Source organism: Grus americana, chromosome 3 (genome assembly GCF_028858705.1).
Source record: "Grus americana isolate bGruAme1 chromosome 3, bGruAme1.mat, whole genome shotgun sequence".
Lineage (NCBI taxonomy): Eukaryota > Metazoa > Chordata > Aves > Gruiformes > Gruidae > Grus > Grus americana.
Window position 1 is genome coordinate 5,562,300 of NC_072854.1, and position 21,414 is coordinate 5,583,713.

Sequence of the window (21,414 nt, forward strand, 5' to 3'; positions counted from 1 at the left end):
AAATGAAATTTAGTTTGCTCCTTCATTCCTGAGAAAGTTTACAAACTGAGATTTTTAAAAGCATTTAAGATACTTGGTCTCTGATCTATTTGCATTCTCCGAGCTAAGGGAAATGCAAAAAGCAAGAATTAAAATTGAAAAAATTAGTTGTTTTTTCAAATACCTCTTTTTAATAATCCACAGCTTTTTTTTTAACAACTAGGAATATCCTTTTTTCTTATGAAGAAGTATAATTATTTTCTTTTTAAATAAGGCTTCACAATGAGAAATTGTGCTCTGAGTACTTCATTCACTGTGAAATAAGAACAAGTACTTCTTCAGCCTGCTGAAAGAGATTCTCTCTGTTTATCGTATCCTATATGAAGAGATAGGAGATTATCCATGTTTCATATAAGGTGAAAAATTGTTTACCTTTTAAAATGAAAGCTGCATTTCGAAGAAATTATTGACAACAGGAAACACAATTCACTGTCACTGTGTTCCTTACTATGTGCGGCAAACCAGGCTCTGTGACATTTTCTTTTAGGTTATTTCCTTTTTTTAAAATGCATAAAAGACAGTGAGAAGCAAATCTGTGGCTAAATGAGCCGGTTTGCGTTCCATATTGAAAAAATATTTAAGCCAGCATTTCACGCACAGAAATAACCTGGGAAATAGAAATTGCTATGTTGACCCATACTGTTTCCCTCCCATAGTGGGCGTGACAATGTGTTCGCCTGTCTCTCTGTTTCTTTTTTTTGGTTGTTGTTTGTTTTGCTGTATCACCCAGATCCACTGAATTCGGCAGCTCCGCTGAAGGCAAGCGTCCTTTATCAGGCTCTGACAGCCGCCTGCCCTCCTGTAATGCCTTCAGCCCTTGACACCAACATGAGGTTCAAGTTCTCGATCGTGGCTCTTCTTCTGGAAGTGATCATCATTGTTCTGTTTGGGATATTTGTGGAATATGACAACAGTGATGCCTCTCAAACTTCATACCCACGTAAGTGTTGATGTCTAAGATTTATGGGAGTTAGAATTTCTTTAAACTGATCTTAAGCAAGATTTCTGAATAACTTATGAGACCTACCAATAAAGCTAGAAAAGAAAGGCATGCTTTGGGGCAAACAAACTTTTTCTGAGGTGTGAAAGAAGCAGGCTTCAAAGACAAATTCAAGTTGAACACATACAAAATTCTGAAAGTAGCTAACTGCTAAGAAGTTAGCTGTTCTGGGAGAGAAGAGTCCTGAAAATAGTTCTAGTGTTTGCATAGCAGGTTAAAATTTGGAAAAATATGAATTGTTTTTAACAATTCTAGCATTTTCTAGAAATGGATGGTAGTGCTTCTATCCTGATTACTGTATCAAATAATGAAACTGAACATTTCAATACTATCATCCAGGTTTCAATAGGTTGTCTTATGAGAGCATGGAAATTGGGCAGCATATTCATCATTGTTACAAAATATTTTTGCAGAAACTGGAGTCCACAAAGGGCAATACCTTTCGTCACAATGTGGATAACCCCCTCCTACCTTTCAAAGCTGTGGCTCAGTTTTAGACAGTAATGGTTTAGCCTGCAAATGTTTCTGTCAATTTGTTGTTCTGCAAACACTTGATGAAGTTCAGGGAAAAAGCTTTTGGCCTGAGAAGTAGTTGCTAACATCTCCCACCCTTCTCCTCCTCATGCAAAGATCAGACTGTTGTAAATAAACAGAAAAATAAGTCCGCAGAGCGGCAGCCTGTATTTTGTTGGCAATATTGAAGGTTTGTGGTTTGTTTTCTTGGCTCTGCTGTCTTAACAACTTGTAGCCCTGATTGCAATTCTCTTAACGATTATTATAAGGGTAGAGAACTCCTTGCCTGTATGTAGTACCCATGTAATTTTGAATGTATCCCTTTTTGTCTCATTCTAACTGACGTTTCAGTGACTGTTACTGTGCAATATGATCCCGAGGTCACTTCACTCCCTCGTAGTCTTGTGTTGTGTATTATCACTCAGAGCATTGTCCAGTTGAGAGAAGAGTGAATGCACAGCATTATTCAGCTCCAGAAGCAAGTCCACTGATGAACATCAGGGGCTAAATACTCACATTTGGGTTAACTCCACTGAGATGCAGCAGTATCCCCGAGAGACAATATCTTAGGCTATGCCAGAGCCTGTTGTCCTTCTGAGACACAGAAATACCATGTCCATGATATTGAACTACCCCAGCTCCTAAATTAGGTGGCCTTGACTAGATGTCATATTGGGAATGACCCTTAGGCCACTGCCACCCAGGAGGTGACAGCTGGTTTAGGCCAGAGACGACACTAATAATTTAACAGCACAGATAATTCTACTCTGGTACTGTTATTGCCTAAAACACCTGTCCACCTACCTCTTCTCCGACTCTACCCCAAAACAACACAACAACAACAGATACAGCCACAGAACAATAGTGTTTTGGGCATCTTTGTATAATTTGGTAAGCCAGAAGGATGCTATCTAGGACACAGGTCCTTCAGACTCAGATTAAGGTCTATTTGCCCCGCAAGAACAGGGAAAATGACCTTCTCCAGTCTGAATAACTGCTGGCTCTGGTACTAAAATGACCTGCATTTTCTTGGAGTCCCCCTTAGCAAGGCAAATGAAGAAAGGCGCATGGGCTCCTCATGCTTATGCCAGTAATTTAATAGTCCTCAGTGGCCCCTTACAGAATTGTGGTGCATTTCTTAGTAAATCTTGAGTCTTCTGGATGGAGATTGCCTGTACCATACGCATCACCGTGGGTACCATGTTCCTTGGGGAGCTACCGGGATAGGCTGTTCTCGCACTTAACAAAGCCCTCTCCCTGCCCTTTTGTGCAGCCCTGTTTATTAATTTAATATCTCCATTTTAAAAAGGCATCAGAGAGAAGGCATGAGCCTCATCAACATCACAGAGAAAAGGATTCTTCTCACCAAATATTAACACTACGATATAGGCCTTTAAATGTAATCTATCCAGTTAAGAATCACCTATAGTTATGTCCTCCCTAATACCAGTGTCTAAAATATGTGGGAGAAATTGCCAGCTGTCTGCCATGCCTTTCTGACAGGCAGTGTATGCCCGTTATACCATATATATATATATATATGGTATTGATATCAATATATATCAATATATTGATATATTTTGGTATATATCACTATATATATACTCTCCCCCAGCTGCCCACACTATTAAACTGCTAGCAAGCTTCTGGCATGGTTTCGGCTCATGCACACCAGCACCTTGACCTCCTCCTAGGTATGGCTTTAGGCGTAGCATAGATAAGGGACTAGTCTTAATAAATAGTACAGGTGGGAACAGTGTTTTGGGAGAGAAAATCATGTAGCTGCGCAGATGTAAGTCAACCTATGCCATTTGTCTTTTGGCCAGGCTGTTCGGTTTACCAGTAGAGACATAAACCAAGCAAACACTGTAGATGTAATGCGGGACTTTTAGATGCTGACCTAAAAGTTGATGGATCTCATTCACAATAAAGAAGTGGAATAAAAGCAGGAATTCCTAATACCTGTATTTTCACTTTTAGGCTCTCTTCCTCTCAAACTTCCCTGTCTACAAAGTGCACACAAAAGCACAGTTTGCCTGAGGACCTGGCAGAAAGTTAATGCTATGGTTTTATAAATGTATTAGGACATATCCTGAGCCAGGACTTCCCCTGAGTTCACAAAATGACTGGTTCAAACTACTTCCCATGGCACCCCCAGGGATGTTAACCTCATAGATTTAGTTGTCTCATCCAGAAGCCAAGTTACATGCTAAGAACTGCAGTGCAGGGCCTGTTTTTAGATGCCTTAAATACCTCAGCACCATGAATCCAAACGGTTTCAGTATTTTTGGACTGAAGAAAGATGAAAATAATAATTGAGGATCACCATAGTTTTACACTCAGGTAAGGGGGGGCTGAGCTGAGATCATTCCCAAAGCATAGCTTTGTGTTATAGCTACTTAGAATCATAGAATCAGAGAATGGTTTGGGTTGGAAGGGACCTCAAAGATCACCTAGTTCCAACCCCCCTGCCATGGGCAGGGACACCCTCCACTAGACCACATTGCCCCCATCCAACCTGGCCTTGAACACTGCCAGGGATCCAGGGGCAGCCACAGCTTCTCTGGGCAACCTGGTCCAGTGCCTCACCACCCTCACAGGGAAGAATTTCCTTCTAACACCTAATCTAAATCTGCCCTCCTTCAGCTTGAACCCATTACCCCTTGTCCTGTCACTACACTCCCTGATAAACAGTCCCTCACCAGCTTTCCTGTAGGCCCCTTCAGGTACTGGAAGGCCACAATTAGGTCTCCCCGGAGCCGCCTTTTCTCCAGGCTGAACAATCCCAACTCTCTCAGCCTGTCCTCACAGGAGAGGTGCTCCAGCCCTCTGATCATCTCCCTGGCCCTCCTCTGGACTTGCTCCAACAGCTCCATGTCTCTCCTGTACTGGGGCCCCCAGAGCTGGACGCAGTACTCCAGGTGGGGTCTCACAAGAGCGGAGCAGACGGGCAGGATCACCTCCCTCGACCTGCTCATCACGCTGCTTTTGATGCAGCCCAGGACACGGTTGGCTTTGTGGGCTGCAAGCACACACTGCAGGCTCATGTTGAGCTTCTCATCAATCAGTACCCCCAAGTCCTTCTCCTCGGGGCTGCTTTCAATCCATTCTCTGCCCAGCCTATAGTTGTGCTTGGGATTGCACCGACCCACGTGCAGGACCTTGCACTTGGCCTTGTTGAACTTCATGCAGTTCACATGGGCCCACCTCTCCAGCCTGTCAAGGTCCCTCTGGATGGCATCCCTTCCCTCCAGCGTGTCAACCACACCACGCAGCTTGGTGTCATCAGCAAACTTGCTGAGGGTGCACTCGATCCCATTGTCCATGTCGCTGACAAAGATGTTGAACAGTGCCGGTCCCAATACCGACCCCTGAGGAACACCACTCGTCACTGTTCTCCACTTGGACATTGAGCCGTTGACAACAACTCTTTGAGTGCGACCATCCAGCCAATTCCTTATCCACCGAGTGGTCCATCCATCAAATCCATGTCTCTCCAATTTAGAGACAAGGATGTCATGCGGGACAGTGTCAAATGCCTTGCACAAGTCCAGGTAGATGACGTCTGTCGCTCTTTCCTTGTCCACCAACACTGTAACCCCATCATAGAAGGCCACCAAGTTTGTCAGGCACAATTTGCCCTTAGTGAAGCCATGTTGGCTGTCACAGATCACCTCCTTATTTTCCATATGCCTGAGCATAGTCTCCAGGAGGGTCTGCTCCATGATCTTGCCAGGCATGGAAGTGAGACTGACAGGCCTGTAGTTCCCTGGGTCTTCCTTTTTTCCCTTCTTAAAAATGGGGGTTATGTTCCCCCTCTTCCAGTCAGTGGGAACTTCGCCGGACTGCCAGGACTTCTCAAATATGATGGAGACTTCTCAAATACTTCTGGTGGATCCAAGTACAGGCATGGCGAATTGGATGGACAACTTCAGGTGTGCCATGCCACTAGAATTGGAGAACAAGGGCCTGTGATGGTTTTTCTTTAGTACTGGTATCCTTATGTAATGTCCTGTGAGCAAGCCATGACTCATGGCTTAGGAAAACTTATGCACCCCCTTGTTCAGAGTTCTACAGTTTAGTCCTTTAAGTAGAGCAAAATCAGTTTTAATATAAACCTAGATGCCACAAACATCTTTGCATTGAGACTGACCACCATGCAGAGACCTTGCAGTGGAATTATTATGTTGGTCTTGGGAAGCTTTGCAGAATCACATGCAGCAGTTTTGTTCAGGATCTGCTGGAGAGTTTTTCACAATCTTTATTTTCCTGTCACACAGAATAGAAGTACTATGTCTTGTTAAACACAACTAGTTACTGAAACAGTTTATTTCAAATCATGTTGTTTTCTCCATCCTTTGAAATCATTCCAAGTCTACTCTTCTTCAAAAGGATGCATAAGAGGTAGTTAAAGCACAAGGTATAGGCTAGACTGGTTTAAATTTGTCCTCAACATCTATGAATTAACCTAGTTCTAACCAGGACTTTTAATCTTTAGTGTAAGTAAGTCCAGACAGCTTTAAAACATTTATATGAATCCTGGCTAGCTCTCAGGAGGACCCAGGATTACATGTCAACCAGCTGCTTGTTTCAAACAGAATTGCTTCTAATCTTCAGGGCTGGGGTAAGATTTCTAAAAGCACCTTTCAAAAGAGACCTTAGCATGCAGAAACCCTGTTGATGGGCACTGAGAATTAAACTCCTCAGTCATTAACGTGCCTTTGAAACCTGTTCTTCTGCTCATGTGTAGAGTCAGGTTACTTAAGCAGTAAAGCATCTTTTACTAATCTAGGCATGATTTACTGAGATGTTGGATACATGAATGGGATTGATTTGATGAGAACAATTTACTTGCTTTGTCTGCAATGATTTAACAGGAGATTGCAAACAAGAGCAAGTAATGTGCTGAATGCCAACAAACTACAACTCCTCTGGGAGACTGGGAAAACTTTCTTACCTGGAGCTGACTACCCTGAATGGGCAAAACTAAAACTTTATTGGAAAGTCCATGGCATAGGCTCATTAAATAATAGAAAGAGCAGAAGTAAGTAATTTTCAAATGTACTCCTCATTTTGTGCGTGAAACTCAAGTGTGATATAAACTGAAAACTGTTGAAGTTGTATATCACTTTGACTTGTCATGCTAAGACTTTATTTAATATATTTCCATTTTCTTCTGCTAAAACCAAACAAAAAGGCTACTTCTGTAGACATTGCTGTGCAGCTTTTCTGGATTTGCCCTCTAGTTCTGTTTTGGTTTGGTTTTGTTTTGTAAAAACATTAACAAGCTTTTAATAAAGTAGTTTTACAAGAGTCAGACAAATAACCCAGGCCACTTCTCAAATGCAACAGTGCTGATCCCACAGGTTACTGGGTCAATGGTCACTCATAGAAAATTATTTTTTAAAGGGGTGAAAAAGGCTTGTTCAGCATCCGATTTCCACTTATCCTCAAAAAAAAGAGGGTAAGAGATCTTGGGTTACTCCTTCCTTTATTTAAGAAGAGCTTTCTCATGTGACCTGCCAACATATTTTTGTACCACTTAAAAAAAAAAAACAGGTGGGTGATCACCTGTACCCGAGATCATCAGGGTGGTGTTAGAGGAACACTGGGAAGGCTCTCCACTCTCAGCCTAATGGGCACTAACCACTGCTACATGTTTTCCAACACATTGGAAGGAGAGTTGCTTCCAAAGGACTGCAGGACCTCAAAAATCCCATCACAGGCTATTACTGAAATCAGGCAATAAATGTGAAAATGTGCAGCCTAAAGAGGAAGAAAAAGGGCTGGGGATGTCTGCAAATCTCCTGCATTTCCATGCGGTTTCTTAGATGTGTGAAGCCCAACGTAAAGGATCTTACTACATGTATGTATGTAGGTGCTAGGACAGGGCTGGAATATGACAATGCAAAGAATTAGATTTTGTTAGGAATCTCCAGTAACTTATTATACTTCTGGGCCCTCTTTTGGCTAAACATGGTAATGCATATAGCAAAACTAGGAATGCTCAAAGTACGTAACTGGAAAATGTAACTTCAAGCCAAATATTATACTAACCAGTTCAATGTCTCAAGTCTTTCCCGCATGTTGCATGTAAGAGGCAATGAAATAGAAATGAAAAGAAATAGTTTCTCTATACTGAGGTTCTTATTAGCAATAAGATTAGAGAAAAAACTTTAATCACAGGACTCAAACCTGTTTGGTGTGCAGTCCTTTAAAACACATAAAAGATTTGAGAAAAAAAAATATTTTAAAATATAAAATATCCATGTTGTGATAAACTCAGTTTGTATCAAAAAGTCTAAAAAAGCAAATTAAAAAAAAACACTTAAAAAAGTAGAAAATTAACTAGCCATATTTTAACAAAATTCCTATTTGAAAAAATAAAAAAGCATATTTGAAGTATATGCTGATTAGAAATATTAATTTACTAGTTCAGACACTACCTTAAGTACCTTTTTCTTTTACCCAGGCAAAGAAATCAATCTCTTGTACAGTAATTTTTAGGTATCACAAGTATATCTTTGCAATGGGACAACTAGCACTCTACCAAACAAATCCCATGTACAGTTTTGGAGTTAGGCAGAACACGCTGGACATGACAACCTTTATTTGAGGGAGAAGAGAAGTTTTCTGTAAGGACATGAAGCCATGATGTTCCAAGTAGCTTCACACACAGAGAACAGTTCCAGACACATTAAATTTGCTATTATAGATATCTGGTGTTATTTGCATGATGATATAGCAAGGAATAAAATCAATAATTGGGTCTTGCATTTTCCAGACACTCAATCTTCAACTAGTAGACTGGGCGTGAGGTAGCAAAGGATGGGTCACATTGATGACATGAGTTCGGAACTCTTTTATTAAAACCTCATTTGTCCCTAGCCTGCCTTCCTTCATAGTCGCTACGCAGACATGTTTTCTCTTCAGTCTTTCAGGATGTCCATGTGATGATATTTGTTGGATTTGGTTTCCTGATGACCTTTCTGAAGAAATATGGATTCAGCAGTGTTGGTATCAACATGCTCATTGCTGCCTTCGGCCTCCAGTGGGGAACCCTGATGCAAGGATTTTGGCACATGAAAGAAGGGAAAATTCGTGTTGATATTAAAAGGTACATGCAAATTTAACAAAATTGACACTTCTATATCCTTTAAGATATCAGGAGAAGTGGTAAACTGCATCATCTGTGGGATCAGTCTTCTAAGTTCACTGAAATTTGATTGAGCCTTACTGTCTACCTCTCACCATTCATCTGCCCTTCACCTCTAAAGGGGCAACACCTGGTGCACTGGGCCAAGGGAACCAAAGGGTGTGATGAAATGTGAGGTGTTACGTTACATGTGGGCCATAGGTCGTGTAGAAAAACTGCTTTGAACCTCTGGAGCTGTGGAAGCTGGAAGATTTCCAGCAGTAGCACAGCACCTCCTGCATCCAGCAGGCATGAAAGGATCTGTCCTTCCATGGCACATGGTGTCACAGAAGAAAGGCTGGAATAGTGTGTCTATCCACTCATGAAGTTTTCTCCTAATTCTCAAGGAATGATGTGCATGAGCACTATACTGCAGTGACCCCAGTCATGGAATAAGAGACCTCATGAGCAATGTCTCTAGATACTTTTAGTCCTCCTCCCATTCATCTGTCCTGCTTCTACCAAGATCTCAGAGTGTTTTCCACATCTGCAGTTCTGTTTTCTGAGACAACTTGTAGACAATTTTGAAAGGAAAATCATCCAAACATTACTGAAGGACAAGCAGAAATAATATAAGTAGCTCCTTAATGCTTACAGATAGGCATTTGTAGAGGGACCCTAAGTTAGTGCCCCTCTGTGCTGCAAGTTTTTGACCAATTTGTTGTTTTATTTATCTTTGCCATTCCCCATAACCTGTTAACACCAGTCCTTCCTGACAGCTACTGCAAACATGACGCACAGTGACAGAAAGGCTTGAAAGGCTTTTGAAATGAGATAAACCGTATCACCAAAGCTATGAGTGCCCTGTCATCTTTGGAGTTCAAGTGACAGTCAGAGCTGGAAATATCCCTGCACATCTGCAATACATATCTCATCTGACTTTTCACTGTAATTTCAAGCAGCTAAGCACATGTATGGTTTAAGCAGGAGGTAATCCTCCCACACTTTTTCCTCAGTAGCTGGCAAGACCTCTACAAAACCCATCTGGAAAGGTTTGATTTAATTTTCATCCATAACGATGATGTTGATAATTTTATATTTGAAGAGTTAAAGCCCTATCATTTTGATGATATGACAGGTTTGATATTACAGCCTTATTTCAGATTTCTTCAAACTGATTTTCTTTTTCCCTGTGGTTTTTGTTTTGCTTTGTTTTGGTTTTATTCGTTTTCTTAACTTCAGCATGATAAATGCAGACTTCAGTACAGCAACTGCTTTGATTTCATTTGGAGCAGTCCTGGGGAAAACAAGTCCTGTTCAGATGCTAATCTTGACAGTTCTGGAGATCACAATCTTTGCATGCAACGAGCACCTAGTTACAGAAATACTTCAGGTACAACCATTTAGCAATAATTGTTTTCTCTTTATAACAAATGCTTTCACTTTGTAATACTTCCAGTCTACATATTCTAGGTTCTAGTTTCTACCATAGAAAATAAACCACTGAAGTCATCCAGACTTCTCTTTCATTAAATCCTCATCTTTATGGTGTATAAAATCTGCAGCATTATTTTGGGTCCCTATTACAGGCCACAGATGTTGGAGCCTCAATGACTATCCATGCTTTTGGAGCTTATTTTGGTTTGGCCGTAACCCTAGTCTTGTATCGTCCTGGTTTGAAAAACAAACATGAAAATGAAGAATCTACCTATCATTCGGACATGTTTGCCATGATTGGTAAGTGAAGTAATAGTGAGTGTTGATCAGTTGTTCATCCATCTTTCATCCCTATGTTTTAATGATTGCTTAATATTACACTGCATTTATTTTCTCAAGTACACTCCTAGGGGCATATTTTTTTGGCTGATGCATGCACAATGTTTTCAGTGACACACATATATTTACAGTTTTCCCTTGGTTTAAAAAAAAAAAAAAGGAAAAATCAAATTAAAGATGCATTTTCACTATGCATTTGTGGTGACTCCCTTCTTGTTAAATCTTCTAAGGTTCTATATTTCCATACAAATTGGCCATAATTAAAAGTATTGAGCTGTGCCTGTCCCGTTAATGAATGTTAGAAACCATACATCTATCTGCCTGTGAGATCTATTCATAGATCAATTCACCAGCTAAAACTACCAGTTCTATCAATAGATGACAAAGAATTTGCATGTGAACTGTCTTGCTAATGCATCCTATTCTGGTATGGTTTTCACAGTGGTGGTGAGCTCTGGCAGTGAGTGGGGCATGACAAAAGGTCACAATGTGTTAAAGTCTTCCAGTAAGATTTGGCAGAGACAACGTGTCAAAATCCCAGCTGCCAGTGTCAAAAGCTTCTGCATAATCTATTTTTTTTTTCAGCATTTTGGCTATTTCAAGTTTCTTATTGATCATCTCCCTCATTTCTTCTGGCTAGTTCTGTTGTGTTGGATCTTTCACATTGAAATATCCCTTGTAACTGAATAGTCTTTTTTCGTTTTGATCCAGGTACCCTGTTCCTTTGGCTTTTTTGGCCCAGTTTTAACTCTGCCATTGCATCTGATACAATTCACCAGATGAAAGCCATTATCAACACTTACTATTCCTTGGCTGCATGTGCTGTCGTAACGTTTGCCCTCTCCAGCTTGGTGGATCAAAGGGGCAAATTCAGTATGGTGAGAATCACACCTTGTTAAATCAAATCACTCCTCTATAGCAAGGATGATTAGGCAGATTCCCAATGTCTGTGAGCTCTCTGGAGCCTTTGCTCATACTGTGAGCAAAATTAGAGCTATTACATTTCTAAAAACTATAATGTAAGATTGGGTCCTGAGGCAACCCACCCTGCTCTGGTATGTGGTGATTCCTCAGTGGGATCACTGCATCTGGAGAGTGAAAAGCTCTTAGACATTATAGCGATGGTCCTGGTCCCTTGTTCTCTCTTGTCCATAGAACCTGCTGGACCATGGACACATTAGTCCAACACTCAGGTGGACTTTTGGGTCTTGTTCCAAAGGGATCCTATGTGAGTTACCATATTGCAATAGCCAAAATGGGTCTCTCAAGGCAACAACCTTGAGAGATTCCCTGGCAGTCTCACAATGCAGGTGCACAACAGGCAAAGCCAAACTAGGTTGGGGCTGCCAGGCTGCCAACCTTTCATCTCCTTGCCCTAAAATCCAGCCCTATGTTTTCACCTACATCTTTCCAGCAGTTGCAGTGTTTATCTAAGCCCAGCTTGAGCAGACACATTTCAATGAGCTTGCAGAATTTGCTGCTGCTGTTGCAGGAGGCAGTTCTCACTGGCTCAGCCTGGCTTCTTGAGAGGTCAGACAAGTTTTAGTGACTTTGCAGAAGTTGGACTTCTATAAACTGGCCTCAGTTAAACTGGATTAGATCAGGTTCAAACCAACACCCTGAACATGTAACAGGGAACCCTATTTTAAATTCCTGTTCATTCTTCATTGAAAAAATCTCACCTGAAGAAAAGGAAAACTCCTGTATGCAAAAAAAAAAAAAAAAGCCTTCAAAGTCACTCAGCCCTAAAACAAGCCTCTGTTCCACATAGATCATCTCCACCTCTGTATACTCTTTGCAGGTTCTCATTCAAAATGCCACCCTGGCAGGAGGAGTAGCAGTGGGTACCTGTGCTGACCTGTCGATCCACCCTTTTGCTGCCATGTGCATTGGGATCATTGCTGGAATCATCTCCGTCCTTGGGTTCCACTTCCTGACTGTAAGTATTGAGGACCCACGTCTGCTCTCATTTACTTATTGCTTCTTTGGCTTTACTGGAGCTCCCTTGGTTTGATAGAAAGGGAATTTAGAAGCTGGCTGATACAGTAAGGATAGAAAGCTCTAGATAACGGTTATTTTAAAATCAGTGTGATTTAAATATATGCTTACAAGCTAACTTCAGTTCATCACCTAGCTAAAAACAGAGATCATGAAGACATTAGAGTTCGTTAAAGTCTGGATTTCTGTTCAAGGAGCTGCCAGAATTTTACTCCAAGCTCAAGTTTCAGTGAAATAGGATCAATTACAATTCAATTTCTAAATAGGTCTGTAATCAAAAAATACTTTTGAAGTCTAAAATGGAATTCTTTCATGTGCAAAATGTAGAAACAAAATATTCTGACTAAAACTGTTTAAACTGCCATTTCCTGATGGAGAAACATTCTGGAAGAAAATACCTGACCAGCAGACTCGGAACAGGCGTGTATATGTTACTTAGCCACCTCTCTCAACCTTTGCTGCAGTGGCTGAAAAGATTAGGATTATCAGTGGACTGTCATGTGGTTTGTACCGTTATATTTATGATGGTAGCTTGGACATTTGTATCACTATATGTACATACTTGGTTTTCTCTGCATATAAACAATTTCACAGAGAAGGGAAAGACAGCAGGTTTTATAGCTAAACTTTGCATGCATGAAATAAGTTAAATTGTTTCTTGTGCTTCTGCACTAGTTTCTTTCGCATATCATTTTAGAGATAATGGAAAATCACTATAAACTTCGTATTTCCCCTCATTTCAGCCTTTGTTGGCATCCAAGCTGCACATTCAAGACACTTGTGGAGTTCATAATTTACATGGTTTACCTGGAATACTGGGCGGTATCGCTGGCATCATAGTAACTGCCATAAAAGAAGAAGCTAGGTGAGTTATAGAGAAAAGAGAGAAAGGAGTTTATTGATTTTTGAAGGTCTATACTAATTTTCCACCTTCTTTGGATCTAATTATGATACTTTTATTCAGAAACTGCATCTTTGATTTGATGATCAGACATTGTGTTCTGGTTTAAATAGGACTCTTCTTGATATCCTGCCTTTCACACACTGTTTATATGCCAAGCTTGTTCCAAATCAAAAGATCAAGTAAAGATAAATAAATTAAAAACATCATAAAAAGCAGTATGCAGAACCATTCAAATGTAGAAGAATCTTTATTATGATTCTATAATTACAGTGCTGGTAATGGTAAGATTTCCAAGAAAATTGGCAAAATGGACTATTTTCACTCTCTTAAAAGACTCCAAGAAGATGAAATGTTAGTATTTTTGACAAAGGCTTGCAAGATACTAATAACCTTTTCAAGTAACTTGTTTTTTTCTGTAGCCTAAAACAAAACCAAAATAAAATCATGGTTTCTGTCTTGTACAAGACAATGCAATATCCTGCAATGGCAGGGTATTTTCCTATGAGCCATCCTGTCCAGCAGACAGCAAGTGCAATTATCAGTCTCAAAATGTAACAATTTTTTGATTGTTAATGGTTTATTTTTCTGCCTTTTCAGGCAAAGTGTCCGATTTACTCCTGGCAAGCAGGCTGCTGCCCTGGGCAGTACAATTGGAATTGCACTGGTGGGTGGAGCATTGACAGGTCAGTGTGATGTGTATAGCAACTGAAATATATGTGAATTTAGAGGTTTGCTCATGGAGAACCTCAATGTATCAACAATTTCATGTGAATGGTACAAAACAGAAAAATAGTAATAATGCAGGATGGCACAGTGGCAGAAACTTAAATATGGAAAAGCAGTTTTCCAATAATTTTGTCTTCAAATGGAGCCTAGATATCTTACTGAATCATGCTTCAGAGATACTGGGTTGTATATATAGGAATAGTAAGATGTTCTGGATGAACTTCTCTAGATTCAGACACTTAAAATTCTGAACAGAAACTAGTTTGAGATTAAGACATATCCCTTTTGGTGTCACATGTTTCCATGTGATTGTGGATATTTTCCAAATAAAAATTCAGGCTGAAATAGAAAATTCCACACCTTGGGCATTTTGCCCATTTTTTAACATCTGATGCTTTTTTTCCTTCAGGTGGTATTCTAAAGCTGCCCTTCTTTGGACAAGCATCCGACCAGAACTGCTTTGATGACTCTGTTTATTGGGAGGTAAGATAGAACCTCCCTTTATTTTCATTATGTTGGAAGATGTACAGCACACTCCAGTACTGCTCTCCTGGGGTTTGCAGTTTGCACACATGAGTCAGCTTTCAAAAATGTTGCTCTCCCTCAGGCTGTGAATTTATCAAGACGACCTTCAGGATCTTTTTTGGATTTGCTAGCTAGTCATGACATTTACATTGGACTAACCTTGAACAAAAAGCAGAAATAGAGCCAACAAATTGAGACCTCAGTGGAGCTCTTTATCTCTCTTTTAAGTGCTTGCTGTGTCAGGTATCCTCTTCCTTCTTGTAGCTTAGACACATGACATTTGCATTTTTGGCTAAATGGCACTGCTTTTCTAGTGTCATCTAGAGTTTCATATTGAATGAAATTTAGAGTACTTCTTCAGTATTTGTAGGACAAGTCTCCCTTAGGCTGAGCAGAAGCTCTTCTGCTTCATGGTTGAATGATCTGACTCCTGAGGTTATCAGAAGAAGACGGGCCTCCTGGCACTATTGTTTTATGTATGAAGACACAAATAATGGGGCTGAGAAACAAGTACATCTGAAATAGCCCTGCTAGGCTCCCTTTACGCTCAACGAAGAAATGGCCCTAGATTGCAGTTCATTTGAATCCTTCCAGATCTATCTTAGGTTACATGAATTAAAACCTTGAAAGTCTCTATATTCCCCACTGATAATGAAAGACCTTTCATTGCCTACCTCAAATGTAGAGCTCTATAACATAGATCAGTTTGATCAGTTGAGTCCCACATACGTCTCTGAGATTAACGCCTACAATCAAGCCCAGAGCAGAAACTCAGACATACCTTTCCTCTTGACTAACCTAAGAAGATCCCTGTACTGTTTGAGGGCTTTCTGCATCTCCCTTCATTAGAGACTGATGACAGGTTCTTAATTTAGGCAATCTGAATTTTATCCTTTATGCCAGGACAAACTCAAAAAGGCAAGACAAGAAGAAATACATGATATACATTCCTTGTAAATAAAATGTTGTGAACCCAAAAGGAGATACTAGTTTTTAATGAATTAAACTCCATTATGAACCACACAACTTGGCTTTCAGTGAAAGAAAGTTTGGAGTCTAAGGGGAAGTTTTGAGCCAAAAGATCAGCTGTAGCAATGACAATCAGAAAAAAAATGACTTTTAACAACAGCTCTGCAAGTCATTTTCTGTTTGACCTTGGGAAAGTCAAAGCACTGGTTTTCAGCAAGACCTGATATAGGCTGTCATATATAAATGATAAAAAATGTTAGGAAAGGGAAAGTTTTAAAGTGTGGCTGAAGAATTCAGAGCCTGTGTTGGCCAGTGATAATAATACAATCCTCAATTGAAGGTCCTGCAGTATCAGTAGAACTGCTCAGAAATATTCTATTCTAAGTGAGCTTTATCAGGTAATAGGAAGGGAAATTTATATTTGGCATACAGTATTATTCACATTTCATTAGAGACGGTCACCTTGTTTCTTTAGAGGTCTCTGAAAATCCCAGGTATTAATTTTGCACTCTTGTAGCTAACATCAGTGTTAAGGAATTCTTCTATTAAGAAAACCCTGAATTCATCCCTCAGAATTCAGAACTGGTGGTTCATGTAAGGGTGGGTCAATGTTAGTAAACAGACACATAATATACACAAACAGAATTACATTCTCAGTGCACTTTAGTCTCCTTTTATAGCAAAAGAAAGTTTGTATCTCATCCACTGACTCTTCTCTGAATTTCATGGCAGGTTCCAGAAGAGGAGAAACTACATGAAATTCACTCCAACAACCATGATGAGCACAGCAGATTTGAAGCCACCATGTAGAAAAATAATTCAGCTGTAATATTTGTCCTAATGATGCTCTTTTCAGTTTCTAAAACTGAAAAACATCCAAGTATTGTCCTAACCATACTAGGTTTTCAAGAAGGGGCTATAGATAGCTATATTTTTGTAGTATAAAACAAACTTGATATATAGTCATTATGCTAAGCTCAGGTGAATTAATTAGATCTTTCCAATATACCCACCACAGACTGCTCTACAAAATTATCTGTATTTTACCTTTTGTCGTCACTGAGTCAATATAGCCATTGAAACAACCTTTGTGTTTCAAGCCTATTACAGGATAGGCTGATAGGAAAGATTTCTGAGTTACAGTCACATCCTTCAACTGCATATGGGTAATCAAGAAGAAATGGCTTGATATTGTTTATTTGGATTCTAACAAGTTTTTCACCAGAGCATCCCAGATTAACTTTTTTTAGAAAGTGTGTTGTCCTATTTTTGGGTGGGGGACAAAATGTACTATATTTTGAAGATTGGTTATGACAGGAAACAAAATGTTGAAATCCTTTTCAAGGAAAAGTGCAGAATATAGCGATTTATGAGTTATAGTATCAAGAGTCCTTGTTAATATGTTTATCAAAAGAGAGGAGAAAGTGAAATGATGAAAAATGTCATTATTGGTATAGATTTATTTAGACTGTTTCAAGGACACAGTAAGGGAATTAAGTAGGAGCTGTGAAAAACGGGTAATTACATAGAAGTATTATGTGATATGTCTTATTATGTCCAACAGCAATAAGTGGATATTAGCACTGGTAATGTGAATAGGTATAAACTGAACCAAAAGCTAGCTCCAAGAAAAAGCATGAGCTGTTAGGAATTGGTCAGAAAGCAACTATGTTCAGCCTACAGAAGACCCAGTGGAGAATTTCTGTGCGGTGAGTTGCCATCTTTGAAGTCATTGCCTCCTAAAACAAGAGAAAGCATAAAGAAGAAAATTAAAGCTAAATTAAGGTAAATTAGCTCCACTTGAGAAGTGATGATAATGGCTGTCCAATTAAGAAAGACAAAAAATGAGGTATCTGAAGGAACTCTGTGAGATGACAGCAGCTGGGAGCAGAGTCACACATATGTGCCTACCTACATGGGGTGATGCATTGGGAAGCAATGGATAGGAGATGAAAATCTAACAGAAGGATCACAGTGCCTCTAGGCATTATGCAGACACAGAAAGATACCACTGATGTCTCAGGACAAGCTACAGTGCATGAACTTTCAAGACTTTTTTATATTAGCATCTTATTTCAATTCTTACTTATCAGATTTAAGGTGAAAACTCCTCTTATAAAAATAGCACAGATATTTTCAGTTCTGCTGATGTATTTTTCCTTGAAAAACTTTAGAAAAATATAAGGCAGGGCTGTCCCGTATGTTATATCAGCTGTATACTGCTATATATGTCAGATTTCTGTCTATGAATGAAAATACATTTGTCGTAACACACTTTAGTTCAGCTATGCTCTTTTGCAGATGTGCAATGTCTGACTCTTTTCTACCTTGTTGGCTATAAGACATCTTTTATCCTTTCAAAGCTTTCACACAATCATTTTTGTAAAACCTGAGAAAGCATTTAGCAATGTAAATATTGCCTATGTAAAGATTTTAGAAGTATTTTGTGCATAATTTAAAAACACAAAGTATTGAAGTGCTTTACAGACTGTAAAAATCTTATCCTTGATATACGAAGTTCACCCCTCAAAATCCTACTTGGGGATTCAGAGGGTCTTTCATTCACCTACAGCCGTGAGGTAATTTCACTGATGGTGAGTGTTGACCACAAAGGTGAAAGTGAGTGAAAAAGTACCACTCACTGTGAGTAAATCTTTCAGAATGATGCCCTCAATAGTTATCTTTAGTCCTTTAAAACAAAAGGGGGGTGGGGGGAAATAAACTATGCAGTTTTGTTCTCTGTTTCTCATAATCTTTCCATAGTATCCCAGACTCTCACCAACTAAGTACTCATTATTGTCCTCTGCCTTTTTTCAGAAGGTTAACCCTCCAGAGAAATCAGTCCTTCAGGTTTTCTTAAAAAACAGAGTAGGGATATAGATCCCTTTACATGGTGATTTATTCCACCTAACCTAGATATCATTTTCAGGAAATTCTTTGTTTCCTTCTTGACCAAGAAGGACCCTGGAAGTAGGGCCTGTAGTGATAGGACAAGGAGTAATGATTTTAAACTAAAAGAGGGTAGATTCAGACTAGATGTAAGGAAGAAATTTTTTACAATGAGGGTGGTGAAACACTGGCACAGGTTGCCCAGGAGGTGGTAGATGCCCCATCCCTGGAAACATTCAAGGTCAGGTTGTACAGGGCTCTAAGCAACCTGATCTAGTTGAAAATGTCCCTACTTACTACAGGTGGGTTGGACTAGATGACCTTTAAAGGTCCCTTCCAACCCAAACTCTTCTATGATTCTATGGTTCTAAGCCTAGCTTAGCCTGGGAAACTATATTTTAGATGGCTAAAACCATGTGAGGAGTATATGACTTTAACAACTGGAAGAGGGATTACAAATGCATCTCTGAAAAAAGCTTCGATAGGTCCATTCTGATGTTCACAATACTCAAAAACTAGCGAATAATACAGAAAAATCATTAGGACAATTAAAAATGTAAAAAGCATGTGTTGTAAAAACATCAAATATGAAATAAGACTGGAAGTGACCTCTTGAACAACATAGTGCACCCAGATGACTAAACCCTCATGTGAAGTTAAGTTAAATGAACAGGACGTGAGAAACTACAGACTAATGTATGAGAAAATTGCTGGATGTGACAGGAAACTATATAACATTCTGAAAAGAATTACAGGTAACACCATGAAAAATGAGTTATATGAGAAATGGCCTAATAGCACAGATAATTGTAGGGGAGAATTGGGGACCTTCTGGAGAGCATAAACTTGAAAGGCCAGCAGTGCCCCTGTAAGCATAGCTGAAATACCAAACTCAGGTACAGATGTAGCAAATCTGAGACAAAAAAAAAATTAATTAGTAGTGGGCAAAGATGGGGAAGGCAAAGAAATAGGAAAAGGGACAACAAGGTATGAAAAAAAACCTGCAATGAGGGCTGTCTGGGTATCAGGCAGTCCTGAGAGAGATCACTGCAGCCCAGAGCAAGACAATAAACCAAATCTCTTGCTTTGATCATCCACGCATATTTGATTTCCTCCTGTGGTCTCCCTGTGGTCTCTCCACCCTGCTATGGTGGAGAGCTGCTGATCATGCACAACCCAAAATCCACTCATTACCCATGGTCAGAAGCCTTAGACAAGTGCCTCAGCTCAAGACAGATAAATCCAGGCCTTATGGTTTGACCACCCTGTATGAAAAGGTTGGACACAGAATTTTCCCAGCATGTTTCAGACTGCTTTTCAATCCAAATAGACTCTATGCAACAGAAGGTGCACAAAGATCGCTCACTTCCATACTTCAGAGGTCAGTGGCATTTGGTTCTCTGTCTGAGGGTATTTTCTTCAGTTGGTTATCTCCAAATTAATCAAAACTTTGAATACCCTGAGTCAGTAGAGCTTCTTTTGTGCATACTTACAACTTAGGTGTAATATGTTACTGGACACTATGGGGAGCTGTCCAGACTTAGTGAAGCTTAAAATGTTTTGCTGAGAACCCTTTTGCTCACCAATGACGAGCCATACACTGGTGGAAAGGAAAGGAAAGGAAAGGAAAGGAAAGGAAAGGAAAGGAAAGGAAAGGAAAGGAAAGGAAAGGAAAGGAAAGGAAAGGAAAGAGTTAAACGAGATATAGGGTGGAGGATGGGACTGAAAAGTAAACCAAAGTTAAAGTACAACTACTCCAAATTAGAGGTTCATGATGACTAGCATTTCTTTTCTTTTTCATAAAAGACTGACAATGTCTTATCCTCTCCAATAACCACTGAATGTCTTACCTTTGTTCTCACCTTGACTTGTTTTTACATGAAAAGCTTAAGTAAGTAAAAAGTTATTCAGTATCAACACTTATTAAGCTGTGCATAAAAAATCTGAAAGAGTTAAATGGCAACTGTGTGTAAATTTCCACTTGAAATTAGATTCCACCATCAGGATGTTGAAAGCTCTTAGACTGTCATTCTCAGAAGAAACCTTAGGAGACTGTTCATATTTTTCAAATTAGCATTGTTTAAAAGATATTTTCTGTACCTAGTTCTAATCAGAAAACAGATCTCTTTCTCTGTAAAGGTCAAACTGACAGAATTCACTGGGATTGGTGGTTTTCTAACTGAAAACTACAAATTTTATCTTTCTAATGCAGTGTATCTTTTTTGTGTGTGTGTGTGTGGTTTTTTTTAAGAGACTAAATACAGATAGATTAAATTTTAATGAAATTAAACAAAGGCATTAGACTTAAAAAATAAAAAGTTTTGTCTTATTATTATTTCCTCTAATTAGCAATTATTTCTTATTTAAAATAATCAAAGGTCAAGCTTATTGACATTCAGCCCTTTTCCAAAACACCAGTGGATGATCATAACTTTGAAGACTGTCTTCAGTACTACCTCCTTCAGAGCAATATCTTTGTATCTCATTACTGAAAGGCAAATTTCTTTTAAAGCTATTTACTGAACATTTGCCTACAAAATTTCTTTTAACATTTGTATCCAAATCTGTTGCTGATTAAATGCATGAATTAAATGACCAGATGATCAATTGTATTTCTTTGATGTTTCTTGGGGACATACAGTCCTCTTCCTCTCTCACTGGGTTCAACCTGTTAACAAACTATGTATGGTGAGGCTCTTGCCAAAAGAGAGCTCTTCCTCTTCTTCACAAGCCTCCTGCAGAAGTTCACCTTTCACCCTCCCCTAGGGGTTTCCATCTCAGACCTCTTCCGCTCCACTGGGTTTTCCATCCACCCAAAGCCTTACAAAGTTTACACTATACTGCATCCCTAGAGTTTTTCTCAGGTGTATTTCTGATGCAGAAACAAAAAATGCGTACATTCAGCACAAAATATATTAATAGTCCAATGCCACATCTGTG

General features: G+C 39.4%; 1 protein-coding gene across 2 annotated transcripts; it reads left to right on the forward strand.

Annotated features, from left to right (window-relative positions):
- Positions 1-735: 735 nt before the first annotated feature.
- RHAG (Rh associated glycoprotein) lies at positions 736-20,792 on the forward strand. 2 transcript variants are annotated; one of them, XM_054821199.1, is made up of 11 exons: positions 856-979; positions 6,430-6,596; positions 8,486-8,669; positions 9,930-10,080; positions 10,277-10,424; positions 11,175-11,341; positions 12,265-12,402; positions 13,205-13,326; positions 13,963-14,048; positions 14,501-14,574; positions 16,318-20,792. In XM_054821199.1, exons 3-11 carry the CDS (start codon positions 8,506-8,508, stop codon positions 16,393-16,395), a joined length of 1,128 nt encoding a protein of 375 aa, XP_054677174.1. In that variant the 5' UTR covers positions 856-979; positions 6,430-6,596; positions 8,486-8,505; the 3' UTR covers positions 16,396-20,792. The 2 variants fall into 2 exon arrangements, with proteins under 2 accessions (XP_054677173.1, XP_054677174.1); XM_054821198.1 differs by lacking the exon at positions 6,430-6,596 and having other exon boundaries at positions 736-979.
- The last annotated feature ends 622 nt before the right edge of the window (positions 20,793-21,414 follow it).

What these genes read in the sequence shown, in the direction of transcription:
- RHAG (XM_054821198.1), top strand. Translation starts at nt 844, where the DNA reads ATGCCTTCAGCCCTTGACACCAACATGAGGTTCAAGTTCTCGATCGTG. An exon ending in GGACATGTTTGCCATGATTG is followed by an intron (nt 10,425 to 11,174) that starts GTAAGTGAAGTA and finishes GTTTTGATCCAG; the next exon opens with GTACCCTGTTCCTTTGGCTT. An exon ending in GGTGGGTGGAGCATTGACAG is followed by an intron (nt 14,049 to 14,500) that starts GTCAGTGTGATG and finishes TTTTTCCTTCAG; the next exon opens with GTGGTATTCTAAAGCTGCCC.